The sequence below is a fragment of the Suncus etruscus genome, chromosome 14 (assembly GCF_024139225.1).
Source record: "Suncus etruscus isolate mSunEtr1 chromosome 14, mSunEtr1.pri.cur, whole genome shotgun sequence".
Classification (NCBI taxonomy): domain Eukaryota; kingdom Metazoa; phylum Chordata; class Mammalia; order Eulipotyphla; family Soricidae; genus Suncus; species Suncus etruscus.
This window is the reverse complement of record NC_064861.1, coordinates 1124345-1143327: the sequence shown is the minus strand read 5'-3', so window position 1 is coordinate 1143327 and position 18983 is coordinate 1124345. Positions and strand designations below refer to the sequence as shown.

The following is an 18983-nucleotide window of genomic DNA, read 5'->3' as shown; positions in this document are numbered from 1 at the left end:
ATAAAAGAATCATGAAGAACCAGAAATATTAAAACAGAATCTGGCAGGCTTTAATCTTCACAACTTGGAGAGTCGCCAGTTTCTGGGTGTCTGACACCAGTCTAAGTTTATTACCATGCACATGATTTTATTTAATCTTCCATTAGTCCAGTCATCATGGAAAGACATGACTCCTTTAAAAAAAAATTAGAAAACTAAGGTTGGGGCCGGCGAGGTGGCGCTAGAGGTAAGGTGTCTGCCTTGCAAGCGCTAGCCAAGGAAAGGACCACGGTTTGATCCCCCGGCGTCCCATATGGTCCCCCGAAGCCAGGGGCAATTTCTGAGCGCTTAGCCAGTAGTAACCCCTGAGCATCTAACGGGTGTGGCCTGAAAAACCAAAAAAAGAAAACTAAGGTTAGAGCCTTGATATTGTCAACCTTTCAGAGATATTCAGTGGTTGAGTGGCATGAGCTCTACAGACTTCCGGATTCTCCCAACACTTCTAAGCCCTTCTAACCAGCACACTGAACTGAAGAGGCTTCCAGATACTTAAACGCAAGTTTTCCCTCCCTTCTTTCAATTTAAGTTTTCCCAAAAGATAAAATGTGTATCAGTAGAATTTCTCTTGAGGGAAGAGAGAAATTAGTATCTCTTGAGGGGAGGGAGAAAAAAGCAACATAGGCCCCACAAATTCCTAATGCTCTGAAGATAATAAAAATATTCTGAATATGACCAGATAGTATTTAAAAGCTATGTGTTTTTATCCAATTGCTTGATTCTGTGTTTAAAAGAAAAAATTTGAGTGGAAGTGATGGTATAGAAGGTAAAGTAATCTTTGAGAACAGAGACAGGAGTAAACTCTGAGCAGCAAAAAGTTCTAACTTCTCTATCTTAGCAAAGCTAGATTACCACTGGCATTGACCTGGAACTGGGAATCCCTTCAGAAAAGCAGTAACACACAAACAAAAGCCTTAATGAACCCTCCTCCTCAAGAAAATTCCATTAATTTTGAACTTGGCCTGAATTCCACACTTGTTCAGTTATGGCACCAGGTCCTCTCCCATAGGTTTCTTTGTGAGGAGTTAAAAACTTCAGTATCTATTACCTAGTTACTTTTAGTTTGGCTTTGGGCAAATCCCTTCCTCGTCTGGGTACAAGTGCCAGTGGCAGATGAATTAAGTTCAAGGTTGTTTCAAGTATTATATTCTCAAGTATTCCAAGTATTATATTTAGGTGAAGGCAAGCGAAAGAAGGAAAAACAGTGGTGGTTGTGGTGGGGTCTTGAGGGGGGAAGAGGGAATTCAATGAGCTGGATTTAAGGCCGGGATTGAATTGGGAAACCCTGAGCTGGAAATAGCATTCTTCAAGTCCCCTGCACAAGTAGCACTGGCTTGAAAAAGCAAAGGAAAGAAAGAAAAAGGAAAGAGCCTAAGCCCTAGATAGGAGGGAGAGCTCCTCTAAGAAAGCAAAGGAAAGAAAGAAAAAGGAAAGAGCCTAAGCCGTAGATAGGAGGGAGAGCTCCTCTAAGAAAGCAAATTACTATGAAATATTAATTTAATGAATAAAACAGAGGGTCCTTGATTAGGAAGTGACCGCTGATATGTGTGTATGTGTGTGTGTTGGAAAACGACTGATTTAAAATATATATATTTATAATATAAAATATGATATATAATATGAAATATAAATACATATATATTTTATATATATATATATTTTTTTTTAAATCAGTCTAGGAGCTGACAATGGAAGTGGCCGAAATACAGCTCTTCCCAATCGGAATGAAAATGGGATTCTGCAAAGGACATTGCAGCCGCAGGTGCATTTTGTTGGACCAGTTTACCGGCCCATGCTCAAATAATGGGCGATTTCACACAGAACTTTGGGCTTCTCGTTAAAATCTAAAGTTGTGGGGACAGAGCCATATACAGCAAGTGGAGTGCTTGTCTTGCAATGCAGCCGACCAGAGTTCAATCCTACCCCCTTGGTTTCCTGAGCCCCCAGGCATAATTCCCGAGTGCCAAGCCTGGAGCATCCCCCGAACACTGCCGGGCGTGGTTCCCAAACGAAAAAGAAAAAGAAAAAGATCATAAAAATCTACAAAGCTGTTGCTTGTTGAGCGGTCGTTCCTGACTGCGGAGAAATCAGTAGTCCTCGCCCTACCCGGCTCAGCCCCTTTGGCGTCTCGGGAGAGCCACCCGGACCCCCGGCCAGCCCGCCTCGGGCACCCCGAGCCGTCCTCGGAACCTAGTGGGTCCTGCCAAGGTCTTTCTGTCCCTGCGTCGTCCCCCAGGAAAAGCAGCTTGCGCCCGGTCTGTGCGCTCGGCCCGAGTCCCCCTCGGCCGCTGGGCGGTGGGCCAGGAGTGCGTGTCCAGGTTCCCGGGGCACCGGCACGCCCGCGGCGCCGCCCGGAGTCCGGAGGGCCGAGGGGCCACTTCAGGGGACCCGGGCTCGGTCCGGGAGGTCCGGGGCGCCACTCTCCCCCGAGGCTCGCGCCCTGCCCGCCCTGGCGCCGCGGGATCCCCGCCGCTGTCTCGGGAGGCTGGAGCCCCCCGCCCGGAGCAGTGGGCGCGTGGGCGGCGCTCGGGGCCTCGGACCGCCCGCCCCGCGCCCGCCGCCCGCCGCGCAGCCCGCGCGCCCCGCCGGAGCCGCCGCCCGCCGCTCCTCCGCGGCCTCGGGGAGGGACCCCTGCGCCCGGCGCGTCGGGTCGGCCGACTCCTGCAGACGCGGTGAGTGCCGTCGCCCCTCTCGTCCTCCCCGCGGGGCCGCTAGCGGGGCCGGGAAGGGCCGGGCGGGACAGGTGCTCCTCCGGCCCGTCTCCGGCTCAGGCCGTGCCGGGCGGAGACAGCGGGCGGCGCTGCCACCTCCTCGGCCGGCGGGCCCCGCTGCCAGGCGGGACCGACGCGCACTCCCCGCGTTCGGCGCTCCCCGTCGCGCACCACAGGCTGGGAGACCCGCACGGTCCCCCCTCGCAGGTCCGGGAAGGACTTCGGTGGAAGCGCCGTCGCGGGGGGCATCCTAGTCGAGGGCGTTTCTGCGGGAGGCTCTTTCCGACCCGGGAGAGGGAGGCGAATGGGGCCTGGGAGTGAACAGGCAAGTATTTTTAAACTTCGTTTTCAGTGCGGCAGACCGCCGAGTCTAAGAAGACACAAATGAGATGCCGGAGAGATAGCACGGAGGTGGGCGTTTGCCTTGCATGCAGAAGGACGGCGGTTCGAACCCCGGCACCCCAGATGTTTCTTGAGCCTAGAGCCAGGAGGAGTAGCCCCTGAGCGCTGAAGGAATGGAGTCATTCATTAATTGCAAGTGCTGTAAAAGTGCTTTTGCTTCATGTTTTATCCATCCCATAGTTTTCAATATTTCTCCGTCGAAGTTCTGTTTCCAAAGCAAGCGATACATTAGATGGGAGTTTCCTGTAGCACTGGAACCCAAACTCTTCTCTGAACACTTGCACTCCAGTTCCTGTGTTCTTTTGAGAAAAGGAGACCTAAGCCTCTTCTCCTAGGCAGTGGTCGGCAACCTTTTTTTTCCAACCGAGCCAAATCTCGCCAAAACCACGATTGAAATTTATTTTGAGAGCCACACGGGGCATGCACCGAAAGAGGCTAGGAGCAGAGTCCTGATTCCTGGGGCGGCCCCCGGGCACACAGAAGAACAGCATTAAAAAGGGTAAAGAGCCGCATGTGGCTCGCAAGCCGCAGGTTGCCAACTACTGCCCTAGGGAGACTTAAATGCTGTTGATAGACCCAGAACAAACGTCAACGAAGAATTGTAGAAAGGTCTCAATTGAGTAGTCTGACCATTGCCTCTAATAAGGCAGAACCTGAAAACTTCCTGGATCTCTTATAAAAATGTGGTTTTTGCCTTAAATTTCAACTTCTTACTGTTTTGGGGAGTTGGGGATCCTACTATTTAGCACATCAGCTGAATTCCTAGCTGTGTTTAGGACTGATCCCTGGCAGGTCTTGGGTGAACATGTGATGGAGGAATTCGAACCCAGGTTGGGCACAAACAAGGCAAACGCTTTCATTCTGTTTTCTATCTCTCTAGCCCGTCATCGTCATCTTCTGTTTTCTCTACTGAAGAGTTTCATTTCCCAGTTGGTGGCAATAACCTTTGGGAATGGAGCTTACTTAACTTGCAAGAGGTCAGGAAGGCTCTGGGTCTTGAGAACTAAGTAATGTAGCTCTTCTGGGCTCTGTCAGCAGAATTAACAATATGTGTCTCCTTGTCTTGTACCAGAATTTAGAAGAATGGCTTTTTTTTTTTCCTTTGAGGATAATATTTGCCATTGGCTTGTGGTAGATGGCTTCAACTACATTGAGAAAGGTTCCTTCCATTCCCATCTTGCTGAGAGTTTTGATCAAGAATGGATGTTGGACCTTATCAAATGCTTTCTCTGCGTCTATTGATATGATCATCTGATTTTTATTTTTCTTGTTGTTGATGTTGTGTATGATGTTGATAGATTTACGGATGTTAAACCATCATTCCTGGGATGAAACCTACTTGGTCGTAGTGTATGATCTTCTTGATGATGCATTGGATCCTATTTGCCAGGTTTTTCTTAAAGATTTTGCATCAGCATTCATCAGGGATATTGGTCTGTAATTTTTTTTTTTGGCAGCATCTCTGTCTGGTTTTGGTATCAAGGTGATGTTGGCTTCATAAGAGCTGTTTGGGAGTGTTCCCAATTTTTTTCAATTTTATGAAAGAGCTTGGCTAGGATTGGTAGTAGCTCCTTTTGTAAGATTTGAAAAAATTCATTAGGAAATCCATCTGGGCCTGAGCTTTTCTTTTTGGGCAGATGTTTGATTACAGTTTCAATTTCCTCAGTAGTGATGGGGGTGTTTAGATATGCTACATCCTCCTTACTTAAATGTGGAAGGTTATAAGTGTCCAAGAATTTTTCCATTTCTTCTAGGTTCTCATGTTTAATAGCATAAAGTTTCTCAAAATAGTCTCTGATTACCCTTTGGATCTCTGCAATATCTGTCGTGATCTCCCCCTTTTCATTTCTAATATGGGTTATCAGGTTTCTCTCTCTCTCTTTCTTTGTGAGTTTTGCCAATGGTCTATCAATCTTGTTTATTTTTTTAAGGAACTCTCACCACTCCTCTTCAACATAGTACTGGAAGTTCTTGCTATAGCTATCAGGCAAGAAAAAGATTTCAAGGGAATCCAGATAGGAAAGGAAGGAGTCAAGCTCTCACTGTTTGCAGACGACATGATACTCTACTTAGAAAACCCTAAAGACTCTACCAAAAAGCTCTAGAAACAATACATTTATATAGCGAGGTGGCAGACTACAAAATCAACCTACAGAAATCAATGGCCTTTTTATACACCAATAATGATAGGGAAGAGATGGAAGTCAGGGAGGCAATCCCATTCATAATAGTGCCACACAAACTCAAATATCTTGGAGTCAACTTGACCAAAGATGTGAAGGACCTATACAAAGAAAACTATAAAGCCCTGCTCCAAGAAATAAGAGAGGACACACGGAAATGGAAACACATACCCTGCTCATGGATTGGCAGGATTAACATCATTAAAATGGCAATACTCCCCAAAGCATTATACAGATTTAATGCGATCCCCTTAAAAATGCCCATGACATTCTTCAAAGAAATGGATCATACATGTATGAAGTTCATCTGGAACTATAAACACCCTCGAATAGCTAAAGCACTTCTAGGGAAAAGGAAAATGGGAGGCATTACTTTCCCCAACTTTAAACTGTACTACAAAGCAATAGTTATCAAAACAGCATGGTATGGGAATAAAGACAGACCCTCAGATCAGTGGAATAGGCTTGAGTTCTCAGACATTGTCCCCCAGACATACAATTACCTAATTTTTGACAAAGGAGCAAAAAATCCTAAGTGGAGCAGGGAAAATCTCTTCAACAAGTGGTGCTGGCAGAACTGGTTAGCGACTTGCAAAAAAGCGAACATAGACCCCCCAGTTAACATCATGTACGAAGGTAAAATCCAAATGGATTAAAGACCTTGATATCAGACCTGATACCATAAGGTATATAGAACAACACATTGGTAAAACACTCCATGACATTGAGACTAAAGGCATCTTCAAGGAGGAAACTGCACTTTCCAAACAAGTGAAAGCAGAGATCAACAGATGGGAATACATTAAGCTGAGAAGCTTCTGCACCTCAAAAGAAATAGTGCCCAGGATACAAGAGTCACCCACCAAGTGGGAGAAACTATTCACCCAACACCCTTCAGATAAGGGGCTAATATCCAAAATATACAGGGCACTGACAAAACTTTACAAGAAAAAAAACATCTAATCCCATCAAAAAATGGGGAGAAGAAATGAACAGACGCTTTGATAAAAAAGAAATACAAATGGCCAAAAGGCACATGAAAAAATGCTCCTTGTCACTAATCATCAGGGATATGCAAATCAAAACAACGATGAGATACTACCTCACACCACAGAGATTGGCGCACTTCACAAAGAATGAGAGCAATCAGTGCTGGCGGGGATGTGGAGAGAAAGGAACTCTTATCCACTGCTGGTGGGAATGCCATCTACTCCAACCTTTATGGAAAGTGATATGGAGATTCCTCCAAAAACTGGAAATTGAGCTCCCATTCGACCCAGCTATTCCATTCCTAGGGATATACCATAGGAACACAACCATACAAACAAAAACCCCTTCCTCACACCTATATTTATTGCAGCACTATTCACAATAGCCAGGCTCTGGAAACAACCAAGATGCCCTTCAACAGTTGAATGGCTAAAGAAACTGTGGTACATATACACAATGGAATATTATGCAGCCATCAGGAGAGATGAAGTCATGAAATTTTCCTATACATGGATGTACCTGGAATCTATCATGCTGAGTGAAATAACTCAGAGGGAGAGAGAGATGCAGAATAGTCTCACTCATCTATGGGTTTTTAGAAAAATAAAAGTCATTTTTGTAACAATCCTCAGAGACAATGAGAGGAGGTTTGAAACACCAGCTCACTTCATGAAGCTCACCACAAAAAGTGGTGAGTGCAGCTATAGAAATAACTACACAGAGAACTACCATAATCATGTGAATGAATGAGGGACTGGAAAGCCTGTCTGGAGTATAGGTGGGGGTGGGGTGGGATGGAGGGACATTGGGACATTGGTGGTGGGAATATTGCATTGGTGAAGGGGGTGTTCTTTACATGACTGAAACCTAATCACAATCATTTATGTAATCAAGATGTTTAAATAAAGAAAAAAGGGGAAAATGTGATAAAAAAATATGTGTCTACATTTTCTTGTTTCAAAATAAGGGTGATTTCTTTCAGGATATGATCTTCATTTTTTGCTTATTTTCATAGAGAATAACGAGAAAGCCAATTGTAAAGGGAATGGTCTGTATGACATGCAGGAAGAAAAAAATGTACCCAATAGCTCCACACACATTGTTGGGGGTTACTAGTCTGAAAATTTTCTTCTGTACAAAATCAGGGCTTTGGAGAACAAAGATGTCTTCGGGTCGGATGAAACTGTCTGACAAACTGTGATAATATTCCTTCCCCTGTCTTTTTCTTTCTGAATTAACAACTTGCAAGGTCAGTGTTTGGCACATATTATGATCCATGAAAACAAAGGGCTACTTGAAAAATGTTTAAATGTCTGGGGCATGAAAAAAAAATCTAAGAATGACAAGATTGGGAGGGGGGGATGGAGAGATAGCATACAGGTAAGGCGTTTGCCTTTAATGAAGAAGGTCATTGGTTCGAATCCTGGCATCCCATATGGTCCCCCAAGCCTGCCAGGAGCGATTTCTGAGCGTGGAGCCTGGAGAAACCCCTGAGCGCTGCCAGGTTTGCCCCCCCCCCCAAAAAAAGAAGAAAGAATGATAAGATTGTGGCATTGTGTGAAAACAAACAAATCAAAATAAAAACCAATATACAATCAAAATAAAAACCAATATAGCCCCCCTTCTGTAGTGTTAACATTTGTAATTTTACTATAGCAGGTAAGGAACTTGCCTTGTACATTACGGACCCTGCTTCAATCCCCAGTATCCAATATGGTCCTCCGAGCACTACCTGGAGTGATTCCTGAGTACAGAGCCAGGAGTAACCACTGAGCATCAGCAGATGTTGTTCATCCCCCCCCAAAAAAAAAACAAATCAGAATTTTTCTAGTCAGTGTTCTTTTTGGCATCATCTAATGTCACCTGAGGTTCATCCAATTCATGGTTCTTTTATTTGAGACTACATGCAGTTCTTTTGCCCTTATTTAGCCACTACTTCTATGAAACACTAAGGCAGCCCACTTCTCTCCTTTTGTAAGAACTAAAAACTCTTTGTTTTCTTAGCTAGAAAAGACTACTGAATCCTTGCTGTCTTCTGGATCTTGTTAACCTCCCTCAATTGCCTCCTCCAGCCACCTGTTGCCACCTGCTCTTCTCCCATACCACTTAATTGGTTGCTTCCTAATTGCTGACTATTCTTCTCTAAAGCCATAAGGCCCTTTGCCAACAGTTGGCTTTCAGTAGGAAAAGTAGCATTTCATTAATGTGCCTGCCTTCCAAATAAAAGCTTTACTTACATTTTTCTAATGGGAAAATGCGCCTTTCCTCCTGACTTGCTTTGGAGCTTCTGAAATTCATTTTCAATAACTCATCCTTAGTTCAGTTTACCTTAGGACACTTGATCAAATCTGCTTTTTATCAGTAATTCCAATAGAAAACAATAAACAGGCGTGATGATAAGGAAATGCAGCACTATTAAAAGCAGTCATAACTGACATGATAGATTTTTAACTTATTTTGAATCACTGTGAAATAGAGCTACAAAGTTGTTCATGACTGAATTTCAGTTATACAATGTCCTGCACTCATCCCTTTACCTGTGCACATTTCCTGCCAGCAATATCTGACACTTATTCTTTGCTTCCTATGTGTTCAGGATATTGGGCTAGTGGCCTTTCTAAGACATAGATGTAGGGGCCGCCAGAAGTGTTGTGGGGCAGGACCACTACTGGGGGTGTGTGCCCTAGTAGTGGTTGGCCTGATCTGACAGCTAGATGCTCAACCTTTAGGTCCTGGGAGTCCACTGAGGCCATGTCTGGTGGTGCTGGGAAGGTGGTAGCATGAGTATTGGGCTCAGAGTCAGGGCTTTGCATGTATAATTTTGTTTTCTACCACTTGAACCACTTCCTCAGTTCAGGAAAATAACTTTCTAATTATAAAACAGAAAAGTTGCTGAACACACACCAAAAAGTTTTAAATTAACATATTCTCTCAATAATATAGTCAACAAAATATTTTTATTCTATAGTTAAAACATTACTAAACTCATTTAAAGGTAGTTTTATATTCTAAAAAGATTTTAAAACTTTTCTTCCTTTTAATTATTTGTTTGATTTACAGTCATACCTGGCAGTCCAGAGAGCTTACTTTTGTCTTAGTACTGGGGGTGGAGATGGGTCACTCCTGGTGATCATACTTGGGTCTTCGCAACAACAGTTTGAACTCCTGTAATTTGAATCAACTCCCCAGTCCTGCCTATCTTTCTCCTTCGGAACAAGTCCAGTTGACTGACTAATGAGAACTACTACCAGTACGTTCTCCCAGATGCATAGTGTTGTATTCTTAAATAATACTTTTCAGGCAAGAAATTCAACTGTAGTGTTTCAGTTTATTTAATAATTTATACTACTATGTAAATAGTTTGACCACAGTCTATATACTCCTGGGAACTGAAGTACTCCATTTTCTAAGAATATCATTTCTTTTTCTTCCCTAGATATTTAGCTAAGGTTTTGGAACCTTTTTTTAAAAACAATTTTTTGAGAAGATGAGTGTTTCTGCCAGGATAATGTAACTGGAAGGTCCAGGTCTATGCAGATTCAACCATGGGAGCCAACACTTCAAGCAAACCTCCAGTGTTTGACGAAAATGCAGATGGTAAGAAATGTGTACAAAATATAGAATTTTGAAAATGTCAAAAAGGTCTCTTTGTTGCACACGTGAATTGTAATGTAAGATCTTTCCTTAGCAGATAGAATGGCAAGGCAAAGTCCAGTGACCTAGCCTAATAAATGGTGTTGTCTCTCTTGAGCCATAGCTGCTGGTGCAACTGCTACCTTACCACTTTACCAGCCCCTTTGCCCAAAGCGAGCTGCACTCAGCACCTGGTGGATAAAAGATCTGGAGCACAAGGATGTTTGTTTTCTGTGCTGTTCCCTTGACAGTTGAAGCTACCTTAATTGCTTATTGTTATAAAAAATATCTTATGATAGCAAGTTGCATGTGGGTATAATGGCTACTTGGGTTTTCAAAGTCAAGTGGTTCGAGTCGGAAACTTGCGTTCCCACTGTTGGACATCCAGGTCTCAGACCCATACAATCAGGGCATTAGCCTCAGTCTTATGAGAGAAAAGGCATACTTGCAAGACCAGCCAAAGAGAAGTCAAGGAATGGATGGTTCTGACCTCCTGTCCTCTCCTAGGATAGGGTAAGTGTCTTCTCTGTCACTTTCTATCTTCTTGAATAGGTACAGCCTAGTCTCTGCAGAGACAAATTTTTCGTAGGTTGTTTGGAGGGAACAGAAAATTTATACTCAGCTAATTGGTTGTCCAGGCTTCCTAGCCAGAGTCTTCATAGTCATTTCCAGGGAGTTCTATTAATCGGAAGAACAAGAAACTGAAATTCAGGGACCTAAGCTAGGCCTACTACCTGATCCTAGAAGTTCAGTTTGTTTACTCTTTGTCTTCAATGTAATCATCCATAAAGAGAGGGGCAACTGTATAAAAATGTAAATTTGAGTTTTGAAATAAATTGGAAAAAATACTGACTAGAAAAAAAAGATGGACATGATTTTCTGAAGTAAATTCTGGAGGACTGTCCAGGTGATATGTGAGTGGCTTCAGATTAGAGCTCTCCTAGAAGCTGCATCCCTTCCCTTGGTTCTGCTCATCTGGAAGGCCCTTTTGGAAGTGCAGATCTGGGGAAGGGGAGGTTGTGCCCAGTCCTGTTCAGCGTTGACCCAGCTCCAGCTTTTCAATTTCAGACACTCGGAGGGATAGATACAAGAGAGACTAGGAAACTGAGTTCTCTCCGTGACCACAAACCTTCTAACTATGATGAATTTTGGATTGTAATTAAGGGCAGAAGAAACTATTGTATGTGATGGGAAACCTGCTACAATCATACTTTTGAAATCCTTGGGAAGCTTTCTTGCATAATTGCTTACCTATTGATTTGCTTGTTTGCTTATTTACTTATTTAACTTTTTATGTGCTAGGGATTAAATATCTGTAAGGCATTTTGCTCCTTTAACCCTACCCCAAAACTACATCCCTGCCTTCTGGATGGACCCCTGATAAATAAAATATTTGACTAATCAGGATGCATGTTTCCTTATTATTTGCTATTAATTTAGAGGTACAGTTGTAAACATTAATATTAATATTGCATAAAATTTCTAAATTGTCTAGTTAGAAGATAGTCTTAGGGAAGCTTTTTTCCTGAAATTTTTTTACTTTTGCTTAGGGGCCTCAATTGACAATGCTGAAGGCTCTTGTCTCCATGCTCAGGGATCACTCCTGCTAGGGCTTGTGATTACATGCAGTGCTGGGGTTGAACACAGGTCAGCCAAGAGGAAAGTAAGCACCTTACCTGCTGTGCTAGCTTTCTAGTCCTGCATTACTTTATCAAGTGTTAATAACAAGGATCACAGGTTGGAAATAATATCTGATATTTCTATTTCTAAAATGAGAAGTGTATGCTGATATTTGTTTCATTTCTAGTTCATTATAGGTATGATTTTTTTGGTATTAGAATAGCATTATAATGAGAAAACGCAGAAACAACTATTGTTGTCCCATTCTTTGGTCCCATTTACACCTTTGTTGATTGAGTATCCGCAAAGAGCTCCCAGAATGAGAAATTTATTCCCATCCTCTTGTCCCCTTTTGAGGGGAGATCTTGGTAATATTTATCTGCGCAAATAATCCACACAGCCAGGAGGGTTAAGTGTTAAAAGGTTGGGAGAAGAGAGTCCTTTGTCAGCCACCTGCTAGCTCCAAAACACCCATTGAGCCAGCCAGCCAACTCTGTCAAAAGACCCCGAAAAACCTCGCTCCCAAACTATTTATTTGGCTCTCAACAGCGCCCCCACCTGGAAGGTCAAGGTGGGACAACAGGCAAAGAATAATCTTATGGAAATATTTTCATATACAACAACTATGTTCTCCTTAATTCAACCATTTGTTCTTCATGCAGTTATCTCCCTCCCAAAACACACACACAGAGAGAGAGAAAAGAGAGAGAGAAAGAGAGAGAGTGAGAGTGAGAGAGTGAGAGTGTGTGTGTGTGTGTGTGAGAGAGAGAGAGAGAGAGAGAGAGAGAGAGAGAGAGAGAGAGAGAGAGAGAGAGAGAGAGAGAGAGAGAGAGAGAGAGAGAGAGAGAGAAAATTGTGACAAAAGGGAAATTAAGTGCCACTTTACAAATACCTTCAGGCAAATATAGAAAAACTAGCTTGCAGTAAAGTCAACCTTGGAGACCTTGCAGGTCTTTCTTAACATCCCATAGATTGCCACATTTTTGTTGTTCAGCTCCTCAGCCCAATGAGATGAGAAGCATCCAGAGCGAAAGAGTGGATCATAACAGTTGATGAGGTACTTGTGCAAGTCAGTGCTCTGCTCCCATCTGTATCCACTCAGTTGGAAGGCAGCAGTAAAGAGAAGGGCAAATCCCCACTCTGAGCCTTTCACTCTGCTAGCCATGAAGAATAGAGTAGAAATTAAGATAGTGCCTATCTTCTCCCTGTAAGCTCCTGTTCTAATGGTAAAAGACAAGTAAACACATAAACCAAATAATTTTAAATAGTGCTAATGTCTCACCAAGGGAAAGACTTTAAGAAATCTTAAAGAATGGGACAGAATGATAATGAAGACCATTTAGATAAGGTGTGGTCAGGGCTGACCTTTCTGAACAGAGGACATTTGAGCTGAGCCTGAAAGATGAAAGGCATCATGAAATGACATGAGAAGGAAAGTTCAAGCACAGATAAATGTCACACCAGGGTTAAAATAATGATAAAATTGGGAATAAGTGGCTGCCTTTATCATAATACTCTAACGAGTACTCTTTTTTTATCTTTTTTTTATAATATAATTTTTATTTTGATCATAGTGGCTTACATATTGTTGACAATAATATTTTAGGTACATATTTACATAAAATCAGGGGGGATTCCCATCACCAAATTGTCCTCCCTACCCGTCCGTTTTTGTCTTCCCTCCCATTTCTTCTTCCCTCACCCCCAGGGCGGCTAGAATATGTGGTCCCCTCTGTATCTAACCTACTACTTAGTAGTCTTGCACCTGTTTGGTCTTGAGGCCTCCCTTATTTCCCCCTCTAACTGGAGGCAAGACTAGCTATTTCAAGTTACGTGGTTTTGCTTGAAAAAGAGAAAAGTAATAAATTGGGGTAAGAGCTTAATACTCTGAAAATGGGCGGAATCCTTCTAGTGGCTCTCATCATCGATTTGGGAGGTGAAGGAGAAAGAGAAGGTGAAACACTCCACCAGTAAGTACCAAAAGAAGTGTCAAATATCCAGTGAGGACTCCAGCTATATCGATAAGCACCACAAAAAACAAACAAAAAACAAAACAAAACAAAAACCAACAAAAACAAGCACACAAACAAAAAAACACGCCATGGTCTTGAAATAAGAAACATGGCATAGCACATAACGAAAGAAAAGAGAGGAAGAGAAAAAATAAGTATAACTGGGGACAACAATTTCAATAATCACACCCAAAGAGAGAAATCGACCAAAATAGATAGGTAAATAAAAAATAATAATAATAAGTGAAGGTAAAAAATATATACATAAAGAAAAAATAACCAAGGTTTTGTGCTTTTGTATTTTTGTTTTTTCCCTCCTGCCCTGGCACAGTAAACATTGGGGTCATTCGAAAAGGAATTCACTTGGCCTAAGAAATATGGGGTTTCTCCGTCCTTGGAGTATACTGTCATGGGATCAACTCTAGACTTTGCTCAGGATCATTTACTCTCCCGGTGGCGTTTTTGTGGTGTTTGGTAGACTTCTGCTCTGTCCAGGGTGATACAATCAGAGCTCTGTGTTTAGAGGTCTCAGTATCTGCACAGATCCTGAGATGGGATTTATGATGAAGTCAGTCTTTGTGATTCTAGCGGTTCTGTTACCTCAGTGTCATTTTAATCCATCTTCTGTGGTTGGTGATCTTGGTCTTTGCACTGAGCCTAGGATGGCACCTAGGTTAGCGTCTTTCTTTGTGCTTCCAGAAGCCCCATTCCGTTACAATTGTCTCTGCAGGACCTTTGGGACTGGGGATCATGCTTATTGTGCAGGTCATAGTTCAAACCCTAAACTAGGACTTTTTATTGGTCCCAAGATGTGTACAGTCTGGTCGTGGTTCTATCAGTCAGTCATCTGTAAATCGCGATCCTGGCTTTTGGACCTACCAAAGGGTGCCAAGTCTTCTGGTTTTGTCCTGTCGTTAGCTGGTAAGGTAGGCTAATCTGCTCTAAGGTCAAGTTGTTCACATTTTCCTCGTTGTCAGGATTTCATGTTAGAGCTGGCCCTTGTTGTTGACTCCGCAGTATTAAGGCTGTCCCGGATGGGATTTGTTTCCTGCAGCTGTTGTGAAGAGCTGTGCCATTTCTATGTCTGGGATCCAGGGTTCAAGGCTGGATGAATGGTATCTAATCACCTGAGGTCTAAGTTGATTCCACATGACATATTTTCCAGGTAGGAGATATCCCTATATTATTAACAACTGTGAGTTCCTATCTCTACTAGATAAGAGCTCTTTTATATATGTAAGATTTCCCCTTTATTTAGTGTGCCTTTGCAGGGAGAAATGGTGCTATATTATATTGTCGGTGTATTTGGGGGTGGACAGAGGGGATAACAGAAACAGGTCACATACCCAAAAACGATAAAAAATTAAAAAAAAATGAAATAAAATAAAATAAAATAAAATAAAATAAATAAAAAAGAAAGGGAATAAAAATGTATATGCTCACAAATGTATATGTAGGACAGGCATTTGAAAAAATAAATTAAAAAAATAAAGAAAGAAAAGAAAAAGAAATAAAATGAGTTAGCGAAGCTTTTAAAGGACCAAAGTGGTGCAAAAAACTACCTTACATTTGGGGGAAAGCTGGTAAAGATGTGGTGTATTACAGGTCTTATGCCTATGTTGGAAGTACAGTTTTTCCCATTGCCTTTTGGGTTTTTCTTGTGGTGTGTGGGTTCCCAGGCATCTTTCTATCACACCCCCTGGCCTTCTTCAGTTTGGTAAAAATTTGTGGTAGGGAGGTCTTGGAAGAGTTCTTGTATTGGGGATACTTTTGGACCTAGGCCCGGTTTCAAGTAACAGTCCACGTTAGGGGGAGTTGGTAGGGAGAGCCATGCAGCATGAGTCCGCAGGGGAGTTGGCTGTCTTTTCTCGCAGGAGACTAGGTGTGGGTTTGACTGGGTGTCCCCTCGCCTGGGTGCTGGGTACTGGTTCATTGGGTAGGAGGTCGATCTTGATGCCTAATAGATTAAGGACTGAGGGTGAAGAGTTTTAATATGGTGGGAGATCTGGATGGGATTGAGGGGTGAAGGGATAGTTGGATTTCCGGAGGGGAGAAAGGGGAAGGTATATGAGAGGGGTATGAAGGGAGAGAAAAGAAAAAATACCTTAGAAAGAAAGGGAGAAGAGAAAGGGAAAAAAATTAAAGAGAAGAATAGAAAAGAGAAAAATGAAGAAAAAAAGAAAAAAAAAGAAGTAGTGAGAAGAGAGGAGAGAATAGCAAGGGAATGCTGGTTTGGTTGATTGTGTTCCATGAATAGAGTCTGTAGTTTAAGTCTGTACGTCGCAGTTACTGCTTCGGTGGTTTGACTGGTCACGTGCTTCAATTCCTAAAAGAAGGTATAACCTAGAGATAAAGTGTATGTTAAAGATTTTTCTCGTGGCCATCTCGTAGTGCAAGCAAGGTATGGTATCTCGTGTAGTATCCCGAGTTGCCATCTTAGTTTGTCCGCCCTTTGTATCCAAGGGCGCCTGTGGACAGAAAAGCTGAGAGGTTATTTAAAATATAGTAAGATAAAGGCATTAAAACATAGTGTTATGGTATGTTTCCATTGCAGTCAGTGATTTCCTGTGGTGCTCTATACTTGTGTTCCTGTATACGATCTCTAAGGGATTATTGTGGGCCTTTGTTGTAGAAGTCTGATTACATACCTGTTTTCTCTATGCTGCTGTCTCTGTTGTTGCTGTTTTCTTTGTGGTATACTGTGTAGTCAAGAGTTTTTCATGTATTTTGGACACTGCTCCCAAGTATATATTGACTATTACAGTGCTCGGAGTTTCTACCCTGTTAAACCCTGTTATTTGATTGTTAGGTATTAGTTGTGTATAAAATATATGTTCTAGGTGCTTCAGAATAGTGCTACCATTCTGTTTTTATCTTTTGTCTTCTGACTTACTTCGTTTAACATAACATGATCTAGGTCCATCCACGTTGCTGCAAAGTCTGTGATTGTATCATTTCTGACTGCCATGTAATATTCCATTGTGTATATGTACCACATCTTAATGACGAGTACTCTTTTTTACCACAGAGTTGACACAAAATATTTTTTTAAGAAAGGGAACTGTGATCACTATGTGAAGTTTTATCTTAAAATTGTGCTACTACTATGTAAAATAAGGCAGTAGTGATGGTTATGTGAAGAAATAATCATAGGTTTGTATTTTATTGGAAGAGACCATATTTAATTACAAGATTAGCTTATTTATTTACTATAAGGATCATTAATTTTGTGGAAAGGAATATATGGCATTCTGGGGGATTTTCTTTTGCCAATTAAATACATTTTATAGAGTTCATTTGTTTTGATCGCTGTGACTCTAACCAAGGAAACAACAACAAAAAGCACAGTCTAATCAAAGAGCATTAATGCTTATGTCACTTTTTTGAGTCCCACATTTTTATATAATCAAATGAGTCAGAATCAAGGGCATCTAAAGAACCAATTTAATGATTTTAAATATAGTATTGGAAAAAGAATATTAAGTTATTTAGGAATGTTTGATATTTCTTTCAAAATGTTTCCAAAGTACAGATTTCAGAAGAAAAAAATTCAAACCTGCTTTTCCCAAAAAGTATTATAAGATTACTTTCTTGAAATTTATTTTCAGTTACTTTATAGATAATTAAAGACTAAGATAAAGAGTTTTTGGATGTCCCTTACTAGAATTCACCTGACATTTTATGTTCTTCTGAATCATTTTATTAAGTAAGATGTTCTTCAGTGACAAAGTATAATATTTATAGTCTTGTTAAACACATTTATTTGGTTGTTAAGTTACCTTCTACAAAGTAGATATAAAATTTTTTCTTTAGTTTTTATTGTGTAATGTAGGTAACATGTTTACAATAAGATTATGGTCTAATGTAGAATACTTCAAATCACCCACACCAAAATGCACAATACCTTCCACCAGTATCTTCCTGTTACTTTTGGTCAACCTCTTTATTCCCTTCCCACTCTCTTTAAAAAAAAAAAAAAAAAATATATATATATATATATATATATATATATATATGTGTGTGTGTGTGTGTGTGTGTGTGTGTGTGTGTGTGTTAGGCCCGGAGAGATAGCACAGCGGTGTTTGCCTTGCAAGCAGCTGATCCAGGACCTAAGGTGGTTGGTTCGAATCCCGGTGTCCCATATGGTCCCCTGTGCCTGCCAGGAGCTATTTCTGAGCAGACAGCCAGGAGTAACACCTGAGCACTGCCGGGTATGGCCCAAAAACCAAATATATATATATATATATATATATATATTAAATTAAATGTTTTATATTGTGACTTTGGGGACCATACTTAGCCATACCCGGAAGTGCTGAGGGCTTACTCCTGGCTTTGCTCTCAGGAATCACACCTGGCAGGCTCAGAAGACCATATTGGACTTTGGGGATCTAACCTGGTTGGCATGTGAAACACCCTACTCTCTAGTGCTATGGCTACAATATAAAATATAAAACGCCTTTTATATTTTAGTTTATACTTGAGTGCTAATACTTTTTTGTTGTTGTTGACTATGCATCTTATATACCATCTTAACAATCTTTAGGTAACTTATTGTGAAGTAACCATTAGCATAGTTTGTTTTCAGTTCCTTTTTATCTTCCCAAACTAAAACTCTGTTCTATTAGATGATTGCCCCCCATTTCCTTCTCTCAGCACCCCAACCCTTAACAACTACATTCAACTTTTATCTCTTTGGACTTGGCTCTTCCAGGTGTCTGTTGCCCTTTAGTGTTTAGCTTGTTTCATTTAGCTTGTTTTTAAGGCTTATGGATATAATAAACATATGAGTAGTTCAATTTCCTTTTAAGATAGAGAAAGACTCCATTATATCTATATAGCACATATTTTTATTCTTTCTCATCAATAGATATTTTGATTTTGCTTTTAATATTTTGAATAATGCTGCTGTAAACATGAGTATACAAATCTCTGTTCAAGTTCTTTTTTTAATATTTATACATATTTTGGCAAGTCCTTTTATGCCTATAGTTACATAGCATATGTTCTGAATGAAATATTAATTTCCTCTAAGAAAGTACCACAGAAATTTTCCTCTAGCTCTGCTTGGTGTTTAGCTATGAGAGATTGTCTAGCAGAAGAACTGCCAGCAAGATGGTTGAGGACAATTAGTTATACACAGATCCAAATCTCATTGAGGCAAAAAAAAAAAACTAGTCTTCTGTGTGTTTGGATGATAAAAATCAAAGGGGATATAGCTTGACCCACCAACATCAAATATCAATTAAGCTAATTATAAGATATTCTAAAGGAACTAGATATACTATATAAAATGTATTCAAAGTTAAATAACTGCTAGTGAATGAATTTGAGGAAAATGTCCTTTTATTTTGCATGTTATTAGACTTTTATTGAACCTTTGTTACTTCATATGT

At 41.2% G+C, this 18983-nt stretch overlaps 2 protein-coding genes across 2 annotated transcripts in view; both read left to right on the top strand.

The window, feature by feature from the left end:
* The window catches only part of PPP3CA (protein phosphatase 3 catalytic subunit alpha), a 1090725-nt gene that overhangs the window by 562904 nt on the left and 508838 nt on the right, over positions 1-18983 (top strand). The window lies entirely within an intron of this gene.
* STK32A (serine/threonine kinase 32A) overlaps positions 9868-18983 on the top strand; it is a 152227-nt gene continuing 143111 nt past the window's right edge. The window contains exon 1 of the mRNA XM_049786984.1: positions 9868-9919. Coding sequence (XP_049642941.1) covers positions 9868-9919 — 52 coding nt within the window. The remainder of the gene's footprint in view (positions 9920-18983) is intronic.